This window comes from Tribolium castaneum, chromosome 3, assembly GCF_031307605.1.
Source record: "Tribolium castaneum strain GA2 chromosome 3, icTriCast1.1, whole genome shotgun sequence".
In the NCBI taxonomy this organism is placed as follows: Eukaryota; Metazoa; Arthropoda; class Insecta; order Coleoptera; family Tenebrionidae; genus Tribolium; species Tribolium castaneum.
The window spans coordinates 20,031,708-20,050,376 of record NC_087396.1 but is presented as its reverse complement, the minus strand read 5'-3'; the positions used below and the strand labels follow the sequence as shown (position 1 = coordinate 20,050,376).

General features: G+C 33.6%; 1 protein-coding gene across 3 annotated transcripts; it reads right to left on the bottom strand.

The window, feature by feature from the left end:
- Window positions 1–101: 101 nt before the first annotated feature.
- LOC657350 (follicle-stimulating hormone receptor) lies at window positions 102–17,777 on the bottom strand. Of its 3 annotated transcripts, none has more exons than XM_015981415.2 (15): window positions 17,620–17,777; window positions 13,693–14,006; window positions 10,890–10,964; window positions 10,764–10,841; window positions 10,405–10,479; window positions 9,751–9,816; window positions 9,635–9,703; window positions 8,925–8,999; window positions 8,699–8,816; window positions 8,445–8,650; window positions 5,900–6,157; window positions 5,517–5,812; window positions 3,010–3,238; window positions 2,360–2,731; window positions 102–446 (listed from the first exon to the last, which is right to left on the bottom strand). In XM_015981415.2, the coding sequence occupies exons 2-15, from the start codon at window positions 14,001–14,003 to the stop codon at window positions 308–310; spliced, it is 2,367 nt and encodes a 788-aa protein (XP_015836901.1). In that variant the 5' UTR covers window positions 14,004–14,006; window positions 17,620–17,777; the 3' UTR covers window positions 102–307. The 3 variants fall into 3 exon arrangements, with proteins under 3 accessions (XP_015836901.1, XP_008195486.1, XP_015836903.1); XM_008197264.3 differs by lacking the exon at window positions 17,620–17,777 and adding an exon at window positions 15,077–15,481; XM_015981417.2 differs by lacking the exons at window positions 8,445–8,650; window positions 8,699–8,816; window positions 8,925–8,999; window positions 17,620–17,777 and adding an exon at window positions 15,077–15,481.
- Window positions 17,778–18,669: the final 892 nt, after the last annotated feature.

Here is an 18,669-nt window from a genome sequence, read left to right as displayed (position 1 = left end):
ACTTTCACGAGTCAAGGTATGTGTGTACGAAGGATAAAAAACATTTCGAAGGGTCAGATTTCGGTGCCAAGGCTGGAAAGGGTCGGGTGTGAAAGAGAGTGAAATGATAGACTTATTTATTTACAAAATAAATATAAAAATGTCTAGAGCTGTACAAAATATCAGTTATTGTCTACCCTATTCGTAGAAACACTATTGAGCCTAAAATTGCAGGAATAGGAATGTCGTATTTGTACCTAGACTAGTAGCTGCGACGTAGTCGTAAAAAAGTCAATTGTTCATGTTGCATCACAGAACACAAATGACATTATATCAATGTGTCGTCAATATGATTCGCTTTGATTATCTGGCACTGGCCGTTCGATCGCTGCAGGAGCGGAATTGGGTGTGAGTTATTTGATGTGGTGAGGGTGTATTTCTGTGCTTTCTTTTTGCACAAGCCGCATCTGAAAAAAATTAAATTAGATTTTGCGAAAAATACTCTCACACAGTGCTGTCCATTCTGAATCAGATCTGATCAATAATCACTGGGCAATATTTTTTACACCAACCTACTTTCTTAAAGTAGCGATTATTACACAAATTTTCGTAGAGATTAAAATATCGAACTACAAAAGAGATAAAAATAGTGAGAAATTTTCAAATAAAAAAATTAATAATTTTCTAAAATGGAATACGAATAAATAAGTCACGAAAAAATGCTCAATTTTTATAATTACTTATTGTATAAAAACTAAAAGTCCTGGAGCAAAACGGTTTGTTCCAGTGAATTTTGCGGCTCATTGTACGTGTTAGATCAGCTTTTCACGTGATTTAAAAATTTGATTTTTTTGCTTAAGTTTTTAATGGTCAAGGCACTTACCTTCATAAAAATGAAAAAAAAAATTTTTTTAACTCCTTCTAGCATAGTTTTAAGAACTTCTATATGCCTTTACAACCCTCTCGAGTTGTTAAAAATACAAAAAAAAATTCGTTCGATTTTTAGAGTTTTGAATTTTCCAATTTTTGTCGCGATTTTGGTCGATTCCTGGTACTCGGAACATTTATTAAGCAATAATTCCGGAACTATTCGAGATAACCATATGAAGTGTACCATCGTTGGAAAGCTCTTTTAATAATCTATCTTTTTCAAAAAAGATTATTATTCTTTGTTTCATAGTTTTCGAGAAAATTTCAAATAAAAGGAAAAATAGGTAAAATTTAAAAAAATTCATAACATAAAAACTGTTTAGAATTTGTCAATTTTCTTGATGCCAATCGATTCCCCGGATCATTTTGCATAGGTATAGATCAAAATAGTTCCACTTTTTGGAATAATTTAGTAGTAATTGAGAAAATAAAAAAAGTTAACACCCCCACCCCCCTTAAAAATGGCCAATTTTAAAAGTGTCTCAAAATCAAATAAAACGATCCTATCTTGTAGATTTTGATGTGCTATTTACGATGGAAAAAACGGTTTTCTCCTAGCTCTATTAGTTTGGCCGTAATCGGCGTTTCAAAATTGAAATTTTTTTGCGAGATATCGACTTAAATCCTATGCTAATTTGTAGAGTTCTTTATTCCGGTTCTCCTCGATTTATCCGTTTTTCTCTAACTCCAATAGTTTAGTCATGATCGGCGGTTAAAAATTGAAAAAAAGTGAAAATGCCAACCTTTTTTTGTGATTTTTTCAAAAACTGTAAGACTTAGAGCAACAAACAAAAAATCGTTTGAGAACGCTTGAAATTCTCTATTTTTTCGTCTAAACCCGGAGCCGCTCTAGGCAACGGTTCCGGCTACAGAGGCGATTAAACTTTTACACTAAAAAAATTCATAACTCGAAAACTAAAAGTCATAGAGCAAATCGGTTAATTCCAGTGAATTTCAGCGGCTCATTCTACGTAATATAGCAGCTTTTCACGAGATTTAAAAAATTTAAAATTTGTGCATAAAGTTAGGTAGGGTAGTTAGAGGAAAATTTTATTCAACAAAAAAATTAATGATAATTTATTTTTACCAAACGTGTCGTAATTTTTAATATCAAGCGATTGAATTATAATTGCCAAAGATAGATACACCTAACCCTTTTTTGCAATTTTTCCGTTTGAAAATTAGAAGAGCGAAAATAAGTTTAAACTAGAAAGAGGTCAGACGGAACATCGGGAGAATTTACTTCCGTTGCGGTTTAATCAAAAGCAAAAAATGCTTTTATCAAGCCCAGTCTTAAAATTTCGCCAAAGAGCTATCGATTACAAACAAAATTGCGACTACGCTTGATCAATCAACATTCTTGCCTCTAAAAGAAATTTTATTCATTCTCTGAAGCAGCATCGCTTCTCGAAGCTTCAACAAACTAGCAAAACGAGAATTAAGTCCTTACCTCGACAAGAGAATAAAGAAGTCCTTTCTGTACTGCGCCGTCATTATAGCGTACAGGTACGGATTGGCACACGAATTAATCGGGTAGAAAAACACCAACAAAATCTTGCTTTTCGTCACCCCGATCAGTGGGTAGCCCGCCAGGGCCGTAACGCTGAAAAACGAAATGGGGGCCCATGTCGCAAAATCAGTGAACACCAACAAGGCGAATTTTTTCGCAATGGCCATCTCGTGGCGCGTTTCTTGACCCAAGCTCAGGTAAATCTGAGCGTAGCAGAACGCTATTAGGGCGAAAGCTATTGCATTCACTAGGATTATGGAGTAGAGATAGGCCCTATCGGCCACTCGGTTCACCTCCATCGGGAGGCAAATGCTGGAAACAAACAAATAGTTATTAACTTATTACAATTTTAATTAAAGTGCTAATTTAAACACTCCTCAGGGGTGTGAAAACATTCAAAGCCAATTAAACCAAGCTTAATAAAGACTTATGAATTGTATAATTCTTCGGACTGTAATTTCAATAATCTATAAGTTTTACTTTAAGTATCTTTTTATTTTATTGACTTGTGTTTCCAATTACGGATCTAACTTAATTGTGTGCTCTTCTACCAATAATTCTTCATAAGGGAGTTTCATTAAAGTGCTCACCTCGTGCTGCTGTAATTGCTGACTCCGACCAAAGGCAGTGATGCCACGAGAATTGAGTACATCCAACCTCCGAGCATCGTTTTGGCGGCAGCCCCCAGACGAATGCGACGAGTTAAGTGGATGGCGTATGTAATGGCAAACCAACGTTCAAGGGTTATAATGGTCAGAGTGAAAATTGAGAGGTGGCACGAGAAAACTGTGAGGAAACCTGCGAGTTTGCAACCGAAACCTGAAATGATATTTTAATGAAAACGCTGTTAATTAGTGTTTTTGCCGCCGCAAAGTGAAGGAAAAAACACCTAATGGCTGAAAAACTGACCCACATATGAACTAAAAGTGCTTTGTGGCTCTTGAAATCCCAGTTAAGGGATGCGGGTAAATAGAATCGAAAAAAATTGATAGTGAAAATTTTTTACACGGGTTTATTTTTTCCAAATAATAATGATTAATTATAATTAACTTTATAATGCACTAACTTGGAATAATCCAAATTATTTGTTCAAAAAAATTCTGAAAAAAATGGTTAGGCAATTAATTTTTTTAATTGCAAAAACAATTAGGATATAATTTCCAAATAGCAACTGAAAATATTATAACTGTCTGCAAGTCTGCAGCGGAAACCTGACCCGAGTGAAATGATATTTTAATAAAAAAATCTAATTAATTGTTTTTGCTTTCGTAGCACTTGAATGACCTACATTTGAACTAATGTATGTGATCACTTTTTGATTTGAGGCGTTTGGGATAAAAAGGAGTGACGTGATTTATTTACGAGTATTTTGATTGAAAAGTGCCGAAGCAAAAATCTCTTTTGTGTGTGAAATGAAAAATGAAAGATGGGAAAGCTAAGTGGATTTGCTTATGTTTAGGCAATTTCTAAAATAGGTTCAGCGAAGACGCGAAGAGTTTCAACGCAATATATTGACTTTGTTGAGATCAAAACCTGAATAGCGCTGCTATTTTCGAACGAAAATACGCGTATTTATATTACATTTGTATTAAAATAGAGCACGGCTAAATGAAAAAGTAAATTTAAGATTTTTCCGTTTACTTATTGCCCTAAGAACTACATTCAAGTGTGTATTACAAAAACTAAAGTAGATTTTTATCCAAAGACATTTACTAATAATTATTTACTGAGCGGAAAGAATTCTTTCTAAGCAAATAAATAATATCTCCCACTACTAATTTGGTAGGTATTTTCAAATTTGTTTGTGTTTTACTCCTCGTAATAAAAATGAATCAATTTGTCTCTTAATGAAAAACACGGTTTTTGCATTATTTGGGGCTCTTAGCTTTTCCACATCATTTATGGCTTTGTTTAGCCATCAATCAATTAAAACAATATTTTTCCAAAATTTCAAATTTCTGCTATAATTAATTAACTCCAATCAAGGGGAGTATTTTTAGTTTTACAGATACACAGTATAAATATTTGATTGTTCGTGTTTTATTTTGATATGTGCTGAACGCTAAAACGTTAAATTGTGGTGCCAATTAACCCGCTTTTTATTATTTCATCGAATTTTGCGTGTTCGAAATTAACGCATTTTTTCTACAAAAACAACGCGGATTCAATTATGCTTTTCATTTTGCTGTGCACACAGAACAATGTGAGTCGACATAAATTACAATATTTTTAGATCACTGGTGCTATTTTAATGAATTCACTTTATATTCAGGACATTAGCTTTTTGTACAAGAGATTAAATGTTATTTAACTTTGTTAAGATAAAGCACACACAACAAGAATGTATCTACGCTTGCTGCATCATTTATTACGAATGAGTCCTTTTTATAACTTTGTTTAGCACCAAGCTGGGAGTCGCGCAACTTTGGCAGATACTTTAATTTTTCCCAGTTTCATGTTTGACTGAGGATTTAGAGAAATAATTTTAAATACGAGCTAATTTAATTTTGCAACACTCCGACACACATATGTAGTCATTTCACTTCAAACGAATAAATTTCCAAACAACCGAACTCATTAATTTTATTCTTTTGGACTTTATTGCGAATATTGCGCTCAAGCCGGGGGCCAAATACGATCTTTAATTTATTATAAAGACTCTGAATTTCCTCATTTCCGAGATACTTTCGGGACGCAAATAAATTAAATTGAAGACTCTTAAAATTCACTTACTGTATAATTATTCGAAAAATTCAGGAAGTTTTATTACATAATAGAGCAAATGTCCCGAGAGTCGTAATTTTAATAGTAAAATAGTTTTTATTGCGCATCTTAACTTGTAATTTAATTTTGTTTCGAAGTTAGCATAAGTGGAGACAATGAAAAGTAGTCATTCTAGACCAGGCTAACAATTTGTTAATTGGATAATCGGGCCGAAATTTAATTGTATAATGATAAAGTGATGAAAGGTAGCGAAATTTCATTATGGGCATTGCCTTTGATCCGCATATTTAATCAGTCGGGCAATTTGGGTTTTATTTGCGTCAATTAAACGCATCGCACTGTTAATAAAGTGGCAATTGCGATAAAAACTTACCGTATTGCCAATCGAAGGCGAAATTGAAATACGTCCCGACTGAGTGCAGATCCATGCTTGCGATTAGAAGCAGATACAAGCCCATGCAAAAATCAGCGAACGCCAAATTACACATTAGAAATCTATTAACGGTCAGTTCGCCCCCACTGAACAGCACGACCACAATCACGGCCAAATTGCCCACAACCGCCAACACCACCACAAACCACACGGAAATTCGGAGCCAGGAGAAGCCCATGATGTCTTCGCAAGGATTGAGGGCGTTGGCTTCGGGGTAGCATTTGACCGAAGGGGTCCTGAAACATTTTTAGCGCTTTAGGTTACTTAATCTGGGATTGAAACACGGATAAAAATAACAGCTTAGCTTAATTATTATCGTTTACCTCATCATGGCTAGGTTGCCACAAACGGCGTAAACTTTGTGCTGTTGGGGGATTTCGGCCGATTTCGCGTGGAAAGTTCCGAAGTCTTCTTCGTAGTCCAGAGGACGGGCTTCCTCATGGTCGATGGTGCGGCCTCGGAGAGGGTTTAGGTGGGAGTGGTCGCTTTTGTTGGGGTGGCCTTTGAAGTGGTCCAGGTTGGGGGTCCAGTCTTTGGGGGGCAGGGGGCGAGAGCCGATGTGCTCGTAGCCGAGGACGTTGCTTTGGGTGGGAAAAAATAGTGTTTTTTGAGTTTTAAGCAAAAAAACGTGTCCTAAATTTGTGAGATTTAAAAAAATTAGATATTTTTAGCATTTCTAGAATTTTTCTCCTATTTTCTATAACTCGAATTAGCCCAGATTTAAAATATTATTAGCACTTTTAGATTCGAAAAATTTTTGCTTATTTGCATCGATTATTTATCTGAGACCATAAAAAATGTTTTTATATAAATATTGAATACTAAATCAATTTAATAAGTACACTAAATTTAATAGTATAAGGTAGGAAAAATATTGTTTTAATTTTCGAGAACAAATGCAATTATTTAGAAAATTTTGATCAAAAATATTCCAAAAACTCACGCAAACAATCAAAAATGTTGTTATATTTTTTCCATTTTCAAAAGTTTTACCATAATTTTTATAGCTATAAATGCTATTATTTTGCAAAAAATACACCAGATTTCTTGTGATCGTATTTACTTTTAATAATACATTTTTTTTTGAAAAATAAAAGTCGTTGAAAATATACAATTTTGTGTATATTTGTAAAAATTACCCTGTGAAATATGGTGGAGGCGCCGGGGTCTAGTTAATAAATTTAACGAAATCTCTTTTGAACTTCAGCAGTTTTTCGTCCAAAAATGCTATTATTTAGAAAAATTACATCAATAATATTCCAAAAACTCACGCAAACAATCAAAAATGTTGTTATATTTTTTCCATTTTCAAAAGTTTTACCATAATGTTTATAGCTATAAATGCTATTATTTTGCAAAAAATACACCAGATTCCTTGTGATCGTATTGACTTTTAATGATCCATTTTTTTTAAATAAAAGTCTTTGAAAATATAAAATTTTGTGTATATTTGTAAAAATTACCCTGTGAAATATGGTGGAGGCGCCGGGGTCTGGTTAATAAATTTAACGAAATCTCTTTTGAACTTCAGCAGTTTTTTGGCCAAAAATGCAATTATTTAAAAAAATTACATCAAAAATATTTCAAAAATTCGCCCAAACATATCAAAAGCTGTTATATTTTTCCATTTTCAAAAGTTTTACCATAATGTTTATAGCTATAAACGCTATTATTTTGCAAAAAATACACCAAATTTCTTGTGATCGTGTTTACTTTTATTGATTCATTTTTTTTTTTGGTAAATAAAACTCTTTGAAAATATACAATTTTGTGTATATTTGTAAATATTTCCTTGTAAAATATGGTGGAGGCGCCGGGGTCTAGTTAATAAATTTAACGAAATCTCTTTTCAAAACATAATTTTTGTTACAAAATATTGAACAATAACAAGTAATAACTAACCTGAACTCCGCGATATGTATCAATGTTGTGCAAATCTTTAATTAAACTTTAAACTTATTAAATTGGATAAAAAGTGACAATATTTTACATATTTTACGCAATATATGTTAAGTCAAAAATAATATTTTTTTTATTTTTCGTGCGTACGTTAATTATTTTAACTGTTATAGCCCATTGAGTGCAAAAAGTTGAATATTATGTCCAGTTTATATTATTACCAACAAGCAGATTAAATTGTATCAGAGCAAAAATTACATTATTAGGTATACTATTTTTTCCGTGATTTCATGTTAGAGGAAACAATCGACAAAATTTATTTATTAAAAGCTGCAGAATGTTTTTTGTCAGAGTTAATTAACTGTTATTACATAAAATTTAAAACGTAGAATTTTTTTAATAAAATCAGATGCATCGGGAAAAATATAATGTAACATTTAATAGCAGCTGATTTCTGTATGATTATAAGTTTTTAAAATACAGTAAAAATTCTCCCAACAGACTCATATTCCATTTTACAATATTTATAATACCTTTGATGTTATTTAAGTCGAAAATATTGGTATAGGGTTTCAGGGTCATTGAGTGATTTCTCTCTCAAGATGAAACGTAATTTTGCTATAAATCAGGACATAAGGATAATAATTAATCCTTTGACCACTTCCAGTAAAATCGCTAGCAATCATCAAATTTATGGCCATGAACCTCAAATATAATAATGGTAATAATTTTTTATGTGTTAACATAATGCATTAGTTTTCGTATTTAATTTGTATTCAAATTTTCTTTAAATATTTATTACAATGTTTGAATTGAAAAATACGAAATTTCTACTTAAAAAAACTGCCTTGGAATTATTATTTCGTGCCATTCAATTCGTCTGATGCGAATCTTTCGAATTCCTCAACCGCCTCCGCCCAATAAACTTAAACTCGTCGATATGTACCAGTCGTAAATTTTATAACTTACAGACTGGGGTCGTAGTCGTCCTGAAACCAACGTTTCGTCCTTTTATTTCCCCCATCCGGCTGTCCCGTGTCAACAGCCACTGTCGACTCCTTACAGGCCCTTTTCGTCGTCTCCTCATATTGTGCATGTCTCTCGGGATTATGCTGTTCGGGATATTTGAATGCGCAACAATGAAAAGGATGCGTCAATTTAGCCACTTTCAAATTCTGAATGGAAGCAATGAGATTGATGACTCCGACGTAATAAAATCTTACCTCCAAATCGTAAATGCTTGGAATTACTTTCATCGAAGGCGTATCTTCGATACGGAGCGTCTCGATCTCTCCCAATCCGACGACGGGAAGATTCTCAATGGACGTACTGGACAAGTCTCTATAACCAACAAACTGCTGCCGTTTAAAAATGATACGCGGAATTTCGGTCATTTGGGGACCTTCGGCCTCAGGGAAGAGCCCCCAAATAAAGCGACAACTCACTTACAATTCTCGCAAACTCTGGAGGCCTTTGAAGGCGTTGGGCTCCAGTTTTTTCAGTCTTTTGTTGCCGCCAAGATTCCTACAACATTTCAGAATAATTAATCCAAGGAAAATTGTTTCGAATTTGAATGCGGTTCAAAGAAGTATTCAGTGTCTGATTACGATCACAATAATAGTTGCAGCGTTCGAAACGTTTGTCCTTGTGGAAAAATATCATCGTTATTTCTTCCGCTTCAAACGGCATATTTGTCGATGCAAAACACGACAAAGTTTCACATTTCTATTTTCCACAAAAAATAAAAAACCTCCAATGTGTTAATTTAAAGCGCAAAGAAATGTGACTCATTGTTAATTGTGAAATCAGTTACACGGATTGCAGTTTATCGATTCCATAATGAAACGTGATTTTCCGTTTGTGTTCTGATTGAGGATTCTGCACAGCTCAACTGACGACTTGTTCCATCAAAACCCGTTTTAAATTAATTAATAAATCTATAAAAAGCTCACTCAGAGAGATTACAATAAAAACAAATTTCGAGAACCGGCGCATCCACCAATTTTGCACTCAACCCAAGCGTAATAATTTATTTCGGTAAATATTATTTGACGCAATTTGTCATCTTGTACCTCAAACAAGGCGTTAATTGTGTTGACTAATTGATCGTCAGGTGTGTAATTAGTGAAACTGGGACGTATCTATTTTTCAGTACTTACAACTTGCCTATTTGTGAGCCATTGAACGCTAGGTCCTCCACAACCGTGATTTCGTTGTAGTTCAGCGTCCTGAAAAGGCCAAATTAAACCGAATTTTAAACCGAAATGGCACTTACACTTGCTCGGCTTGTATTTTCACAGAGTTTGCTTTAAGTTTGTCAATTTTGTTCAAATCCAAGTCGCTGAAAAAAAGCTCCATAATTGTCAAAGTTTGTTTGACAGGAAGGCATCTAATGTATTTGTTCCTAACTTTGTAACATGTACTGCAGACAGGAATAATGAAATAAATCATCCGCGAGCTACGAGAACTTCCGACCAAATAATCTCAGACAGAAATCATGCAATATATCAAAAAAGCCTCCCTTGTTCCGAAATGGTTTAAAATTGTTGTTGCCTTTAGCTAATCTGCTGGAGCTGTGCGGCTCAAAGGGCGCGCACGTGCAGCGCCCATATTTCTTGTGATATTACGAGAGAAATGGGCCAGAAAATGGGACCCTTTCGCTGCTTTGATGAAAATAAATAGAGAAGAATCACTTTCTTACAGATTAATAAATTTATTAAAATTGCCAGCTCCTTGGAGGTTCAATTGTGACCGAATGAAACGATTTTTAGATTAGTTTATGTTTGACATTAAACAAGGCATTGCGCAAAAAATAAAACAAACGTGGCAGGTTAGACCGAAATTATTTCCGAGCCGAGTCTCGAGAGCATTGCCGCGGTAAACATTTTTACAGTCGGTTCGTAAACAACCATGCACATTCAATACTTACAGCAAATGCATGACATTTTCAGGCGGAAGGTATGATAGATCTGGCACTTCGGCCAGGCCAGTCTGCACTATCCTCCTGCAAAAATAAATAACTGTCAGAGCAGTTCGCGAAAAGTGTCAGTAACCCAAATATCGAAATAAAACGAAAACACCGCAATTTTCTGAAATGTGATCGATGGCTCGTTTCGGTGTTTGTTCCGAGCCACTCAATAAAATTAGACGCATTCAGCGCGTTAATTGCACATAAAAAATGAAATTAAACCGCCGGGTCAAGGCTTTGTCGTGGATTTTGTCTAACCCGGCGCATCCACCATTAATGCATTTAAGGCAGTTTTAATTGAGTTCTTAGACCGCACTTACAAGGAGTAGAATTTCTTTGAAGTAACACCCATTAGTAGGCCATCGAGGAACTTGAGCTGGGGAGCGTGTGATATGTACCTGAAAGCAAGCTTTTACAAGTGGAAATTTAATTTTTCCGGGTTTTACAAAGTTCGCAAATTCGGAATGTCAGCAAAGGTGCCGTCTTCGATGACCCGCAAGTAGGGCAGGTTGCCCAAAGTCCTGCAAACACAATTTTGTCAGTCGAGAAGTCATAAAAATGGTAATTGATTTTTTCCCGTGTCGGAAGTTAATTCGGTGATTAAGATGCTGCAGATGTGGCTTCTCAGACTCTAAGCCGATTATTTAGACATATTGACACTCTCTCCACGACTCACATTAACATTTTGGTCCTGTCGCCTCGAAATTAGCCGGATTAGAGAAAAACAATACAGTTTCTTACGAATTCAAGGCGCGCTCCAAACTTTCACGCAATTTTCCAGGGTATCATAGAATGCGGAATTTGGGTAGAAAGTGGATTTGCTTCTCAATCAGGACAAATAAAAGTGGCTGGTGTTTGTCAGTAAGGTCAATAAAAAGCTTTGTGCTTTGGACAAGGGTTAGTGAACAAATCGGGCTTTTTGATTTATTATTTCAAACAGGATTTAATGTAAACCAGTGAATAGTTGTTGCAATTAAATATAATTAAATTACGTAAACCGAGATTATTGTAGGAAAGCGGCATTTTCCGCGGATTTTAATTGTTTCTACAATGTGCGCCTGAAGAATTTCTAATTTCTCAGTGGAAAAAAATAATCAGTTGTTGCAATTAAAATGATTTGTTTACGATGTTACGTACTTTATGTACTTTGAAAATTTTAACAATGTGAAATGGAAATGGTTTTTCGGCCACATTATTCACCGATCAAACAATAAATCTGCCAACAGTTTAAACGTTTTAATTACAAAAACTAAAAACTGTGAATTTGTATTATAATTTTATATCGTGATAAATACTGAGTTATTATTATTAGGGTTAATGTTCGTAATGAAATGAATACTATTTTAGCAGAAAAATAAACATCGACACTAATAAGAAAAGGATAAATATTTAAAAACAAATCTAATTAATAAATCAAAATTATTGGAAATAATGACAATTTTTATTGATCCTTTGTTAAAAAATAATTAGTCTTCTGAGTACTTTCAACATTTTTTCAGCAGCGAGCTTTATTTCAAGCTTATTTATAAGAGAGAAACATCATTAGAAGATTGAAATTTAAAAATAGGTCGTTTAAACTCCCGGTAAGCAGCTTAGTAAAGCTGAAAAATTCAGCATAAAAAAATTTGGTACGTTGCGATTACAGGGAAACAATAAATCGCCTAATTTTTTTTATTTTAAAATATGAATTCTCACAAAATTCAAAAGTGATAGTATTTTATTGTTGAAAAAATATTTCGTTTTGACTTGGAGGCTGTCTTTTCAGGGTCTTACTTTTGCCCCCTTTTGATTTTTTTTAACCTGTATGTAATATTTGAAGACCTCTAAATTAGATAGAAACATGTCGTAATTTTTTTTTTGATTTTCTAATCAGTGACAAATATTTTCTACGTATTTTAACTTTAAAATAATATGTTCAGGTTTTATTAACTCTCTGTTAAAATATATCTCAAGTCATTTATCAAGCAATTAGTTTTTTTAATTTTAATTATTTTTTTATACGTACATCTAAAATTATTATTAATTATTATTGTTAGAACATTGTTAGAACATCTTAGTTAATCAATTTACTTTGGTTTATTTTAGATTATTTGTAAGCTTTGTTAATTAAAGCACAGGCAACATCAGGGGGAAAAACTCGTCTATTTTTTATTTAGCAACAAATTGTACCTATATTCTCGCGTTGGGAATAAAAGTTGAGTTATCCAGGTGCTAGATAAATATCGTTAGCGCTTGGAAGTCGTTTCTTTATTTTATTTTCTTACCTGTAGTAAGAATAAATTTTCTCAGCCTCAAAATAATTGCAACGTGATGTGACAATTTGGATTTGGAGCCGAACGGCTTTAGTGACAATTTGATTAACAATACTTGCTTTTAATTAAGCAAATTTATTCCGGTTTCCACTCCAAATGGCTTATGCATGTGACATTGTAATTTACACGAGGTATAAAATGTAAACTTTTTCATTTGCTCTAACTAGAATCAATATTCGTATTGATTTTTCCAACCACCGCTCAAGACATTGCGATATTTCAACCGCAACCGAATTCTGAATTTTGATCAGCTTTAATGAATTTCTCTTGATTAGTAAGTTCCATGGAAACGTGTTCGAAAGCGGCTAAACAATGAAATTATTAAATTAAAGCCATAATATTCAATAATTATGAGCCGCAGAGAACAATAATTATTACGAAAAAACCAGGCAGTGCTTTTGGAAAAAATCGCCTGGACCCTAACTGGCGATAATTATTGACATTCAATCCGATAGGAACGCAAAGTTTTAACTAACGTAATGAAGGCACCGAATTTTGCGAAAAAACAAATATTTTTCCCACTGTGTCCACAAAATCTAATCAGAAAAGCTTATCGCTCCAGGTTAGGGCCACTAACAATGCGCTTTATTTGCCTTAAATATTTATTTTCAATCTAGCCACTGCGTTTTGCCACCAAGAGGGTAAATAATAGACCGTTTTCTTTGATAAATCGGAAAATATCGCACGTTTTATTTTTATAACGTGCACAGTGAGGAGAATAGTCCACAAAATAGGCAATTTTCTGTCTTGAGCAGTTTTGGGTAAAATCTATAGAACAAGCCAAATAATTATGTCGGTCTTATTGTTAGATTTATTTCGCTTTTAAGTAGAAAAACTTATTGGTTGTTTTTAGCCCACTTCCACTGTGTATTTCCGATAGAATATTTTCGGCTTTTTGAGGATTTGCGAAAAAGTTCGGGCCCTAAGCCCTACTTACACGTCCTTGAGGGTGTCCCTGTACGGTTTCAGCTCGTCCTTCCTAATCCTCTTGATATCCGAATCGGTGATCACGAGTTTAGTTAGAGTTTTGTTGAGAAAATCGGGGATGTGCTGCAGTTCCTTGCCTGAGCAGGTGCATTCAACGTCGATTTGGAAATTTTCGGTGGTGTTGTAGCACTCGCAAGTGCAAGGTTTCGTCTCATGGGGCTCCACTTTCGAAACAAAAGCCGTCTCTTCGGGCAACTTGTGCAACATATCGCTTCCTTCGACCGCACTCACAAGCCAAATCATGAACATGCAAAAGATCATGATCTGGAACAAATCGGGAGACGATTCAATTAAACTTTTTTACTCGTGTTACTTAATTAAGCGTCCGTTCTATTTTTTACTAACGTAATCCGCTTAAAAGTAAAAAAGCAATTAGAGCAACTGCACGAAATAAATCGAATTAAACTGTTTTGACACGACTTGAGATGCGGGGTTTAATACACAGAAATTAATTCCTAATATTGTATTGTATTGGCACTGGAAATTTAAAGCTGTTTGTTGTATTATTTGGGTTAATTTTATTTAATTTTTTTGTTATTTAGAGGTCAGGTGGTTTGCTATAATTTGGTATTTTAATTTGTTTGCCTAATAACAGTGATTTAACACTGGAAGCAGTTAAGGTTTTTCCTCACACATCACCTGAGACTAAATAAAAATAAAAAATGTTACTTATTTATTACTATTTATTTAGATAAAAAGTGGTTTATTATGTTATTATGACAATTGAATGGCAATTCTAGTGTGAAATTGGCCATCAATACGCAAATAGGCTGCTTACTGCCCTGCTAATTAGTTAATATTAACTTTTTATCATTTAAATTTAGAAATTTGCAAAGTAACGTTTCAATGCTTGAGTTTTGCGTCTAAACAACATGTCAACTTTTGTTAGTTCAGGTTTTTATTAGATTTTCAATTTGCATTCTCGTGACGCGCTTTAATTTAAACAAAACGCCTTTCTTTGTGCACCTTAAGCGTCTTTGAAGTCTGGGACAGTTTAACAAATTTATTAATAGAGTTTCCTTGTCTTTGCCTTTTAAACATTTAGCGCAAACAGAGCAAAAATTTGAAATAAGTCCTGTTATCACTTTGGTGGTAATTTCATGAATATGTAAATAAGTGTTTCCGAGAGCAAATCACAAATCTTATTTTCCCAAACATTGTTTTCGGATTTTATATACGATCTTGGTAAATATCGCGCGTTTACAATACAATTAAACGAATTTAATAACAAGTTCATGCCGTTCGTTACATAATTCAACAAGGTTGTTTTCTGTTGTTCTTCAGTTTAGTGTAATTATTACAAAGTAAAGAAAGCCCGCAAATTTAAAATTTACCATTGTTAGTCCAATTCTCACTTGTAATGGAAATCTCAAACAAGCAGCCGATTTGGAGCGATTTAAAAATTGTTTCAGCCTCTCACCCGTTGCCTCGGGCAGAAAATTAGTGCAATTATTAGCGCAAATAGAACTCTTCAACAACACTGTGCGATATTTGTGTAAACCGGGCAAATATTGACCAAAACCTATCGCGTCTCGTTTTAAACTCCTGGTGTAAAAATCGAAGTTTTGCAATACTTTCTGCAGAGATAAGATGTTATCGACTTTGCGAAACAATTGTTGCTTAAAAGGGCCACAAACGTTGTTGCAATATATTGTTAATAAAAAAGTAGCTGAAAGACAAACAACATAAATAATCTAAGACGTCACTTAATAAAAATCAGCGATTATTTAACCTAAGGGCACTCCAATTAACTCCGCCGGAAAGTTACTGAACCCTATCACGCCTCTCAATATTTGATTATCGTGATAAGATAATCAATTACAATACGATGCTGATTCGGCCGGTTTTACCTAGATTTTATGATAAACAACAGTAGGGGAGATTATTTTTAGTTTTTCGTTTGATTAAATTAATGGAAGGGATTAAATTAATGGAATTTATGTTTAGTTAGCAAGACACACCTTCGACATGCATTAACGCAATGTTCGATCAACTCGGCTTTTTGTTCTGGATCGGAATTTTCATTAACTGGAAACAATAGTTGGGTTCGCCGACGAAAGGATTTTTCCTAATTGGCAGCAGTGAAAAATTGCACCGTTTTAAACACAATAAACACGCGTTAAACTCTTTATTTAGTCATGTTTCCATTCTTGAAACATTCGCAAAGCAAAATCGATGTTTGAAGAGTTTCTTATCAATCAGCATTTTTCTACAGATACTGCAAGTTTTGTCGGAAGCGAACTTTTGGTTCAATTTTTCTTTTCTTTTCTTTTTTATTTTTTGTGATTTTCTGAAGCTCAATGTTTATTTAAACTCGTGGTCTACTATTTTACGTTCATGTTCTTATGTTGAAAATAGTGAACAAAGATTGGTTTTTTTTCTTTGAAATCCTTTGAAGAATTTCGTCTACAAGAAGTTTTAATTTCTATTATATTTTCATTATTTTATGTTATCAAGTCACACCAAAAGATCAAATTAAATGCAAGTAACCAAAACATTCAAGTAAAACAATATTTCCCATTATATTTTCTTTGCTCTTTCCAGCTGAGATAAAAGAATACGAAAAGACTTTATCATTTGGTTCTATTGTAGAGAAACTTTTGTACACTAAAATCAATGTTTTAAGAGTGGCCTTATCAGCATTTTTCTGCAGCTGCCGCCACACAATTTCTCCTTTAATTTAAATCGCATTTTAATTTTTGCATCTTTACACGCAAAAAAATAATAGTCACCTAAACCTGTTTGTTAGCAAGGCTACGAAAGCTCATATCTGTGATATTAAAAACTGTGAACAAAGCTAGGAATTTTCTTGTCTGAGAACCTTTGAGGAAATTCCCTCAACCACCAAATATGCGCCAAAGCCCAAATTAAATTCTAAAACTAGATTACTAACTAATTGATAATTTAACCGTTAATTGAAAAAACCATCACAAAACACTTGACTCAAATATAAGTTTACAAAAATTTTGCAATAACAATAAGTGTTACGAAATATTTTCTCAGTTTTCTTTAGTTAAGATAAAATACCTTCGAGATATGTCACTTTATAAAATAAATAAACACAACGGAAATTTGGAGCTGCTCCATTTTTTCATATGATTGGAAATAAACGGTTCAATGGCCCGTTAACAAGGTGTCAGAATTGGTGGAAGGAAAATTTTACATGATGGGGGCAATAATTGGCTGCTTTGTAATAATTTATTTCAATTTTTGCTCAAGATCAAAGTTTAGTTAGTCGCTGAGATGGTTTTTGGCAACATGTCGATAACTGTTTACCTCCACTGTAACGAACTTTTCTTCATTTTTCCTGCCGATAAATATAATATTCCAAGCACAACAAATAGAAAAATGTAATAAAGTCGTTCAAATGTAACCCAGACGGGATATTTAGCACTAAAAAACGCGCTACTCAATTATTATTTTTTTAAGAGTTGATTGAAGTGAACGTTTTGGAAGAGCTGTCATTACCATTTTGCACATGTCTCCTCTTTCGTGTTTTATGCTCGCGTCTGATGTCGAATTTCATTCAAATAAGGAAATTTTCTACAATAAAATTTTATTCTGGAATAAAATGTTCGGGTCTTATTAGTACGTCCGAGCTAATTGAAGCAATTATGTGGCTGGGCATTTACACACGATTTTGTAAGAATATTCCGTCAATAACACTCTAAACGTTCGCTTGTAAATATTTAAACACCTCATTACAGTAAGAATGTTTCAATTGACGAAAAAACACTACACTGAAAGATGATTCTAAAAATGAGAAGTTTAGCGATACTCCGTGCCAATAATTCACGATATGTCGAAACAGTTTACTCCGTAAATAAACTATTGACGTCCAACAATTTTAAAAAATGACCCAAAACACGGCACTCACCTGAACGGCCTCCGTAATTTTTTGCGTCTCTCTTTACTCGGGGAAAATTAAATACACTAGTAAATTTTATTGCCACAAACGTAGTTATTTATTTTTTCAATGTTTCGAGGATGCGCTTCGCGCGCTAACTAAGCTGCTAAGGAGTCGCATTGTGCTTTTATGAAATGAAACTTGCGCCTGGCAAATGTTAAACTTCATTCAATCAAAAAACGTCCACCTGCTTCTCTTACTCTATTTATTTGAATTAACAACTGTGTGACAGTTTCGAGTGTCCGATTTACAGAATTTGAAGAAAACAGATGCGGACGCCAGTGTCGAAACTGTGGTTATTTGGGATGTTAAAAAGTAAGAAAAAGAAGCTTGCATGATGTTTAGATATGAAATGAAAGGAGAATTGCACATGTCATTGCAACATTCGAGTTTTAACGTATTTATGAAGCGCATGAGGATGCCAAGAAAAATTTGAATTAAGGTATTTAAATAGGCTGGAACTGCGACTTTCGAAATGTAATAAAATGTCCAGAATACGTTTACGTAAATACTGCATCCGACCAAAATGATGTAGTGGACGAATACTCTAAATTTTTTGACTGCATTTTTGTTTGATTAAAGTTCACTGAAATATTTATCTACTTTATGCAGTAAACAAATTATGAATTATTTTATTAACTCAGTTGTTACAACTCTTTGATTTTAATCTTTAACTATTATCTACTATTTTGCATATTTTTTACGCAAAGTCTTGTATTTTAGTTTTGAAGTTCAGTTATTCCCTTATTTTTAATTTCTCAATTTTTTTCTATTTAATTATTTTACATATCGTGAGTAAAAAAATAAAATGGTAGCAATTCAGAGGTAAAAGTGGGCCGAAACCTATTATGATTATTTCTTTATATACAACAGAGGCTAAATAAAAATGTGGTCAAGAAGTTGTGAAAATTTCATAAGCGTACATTTCGCCCAATAAATTGACAAGATTGTTGGGATTATTATTAAATAATCTGCTTGTTTAATAAAAAATAGAAATATTTTGTATTCTTGTATTTGCTA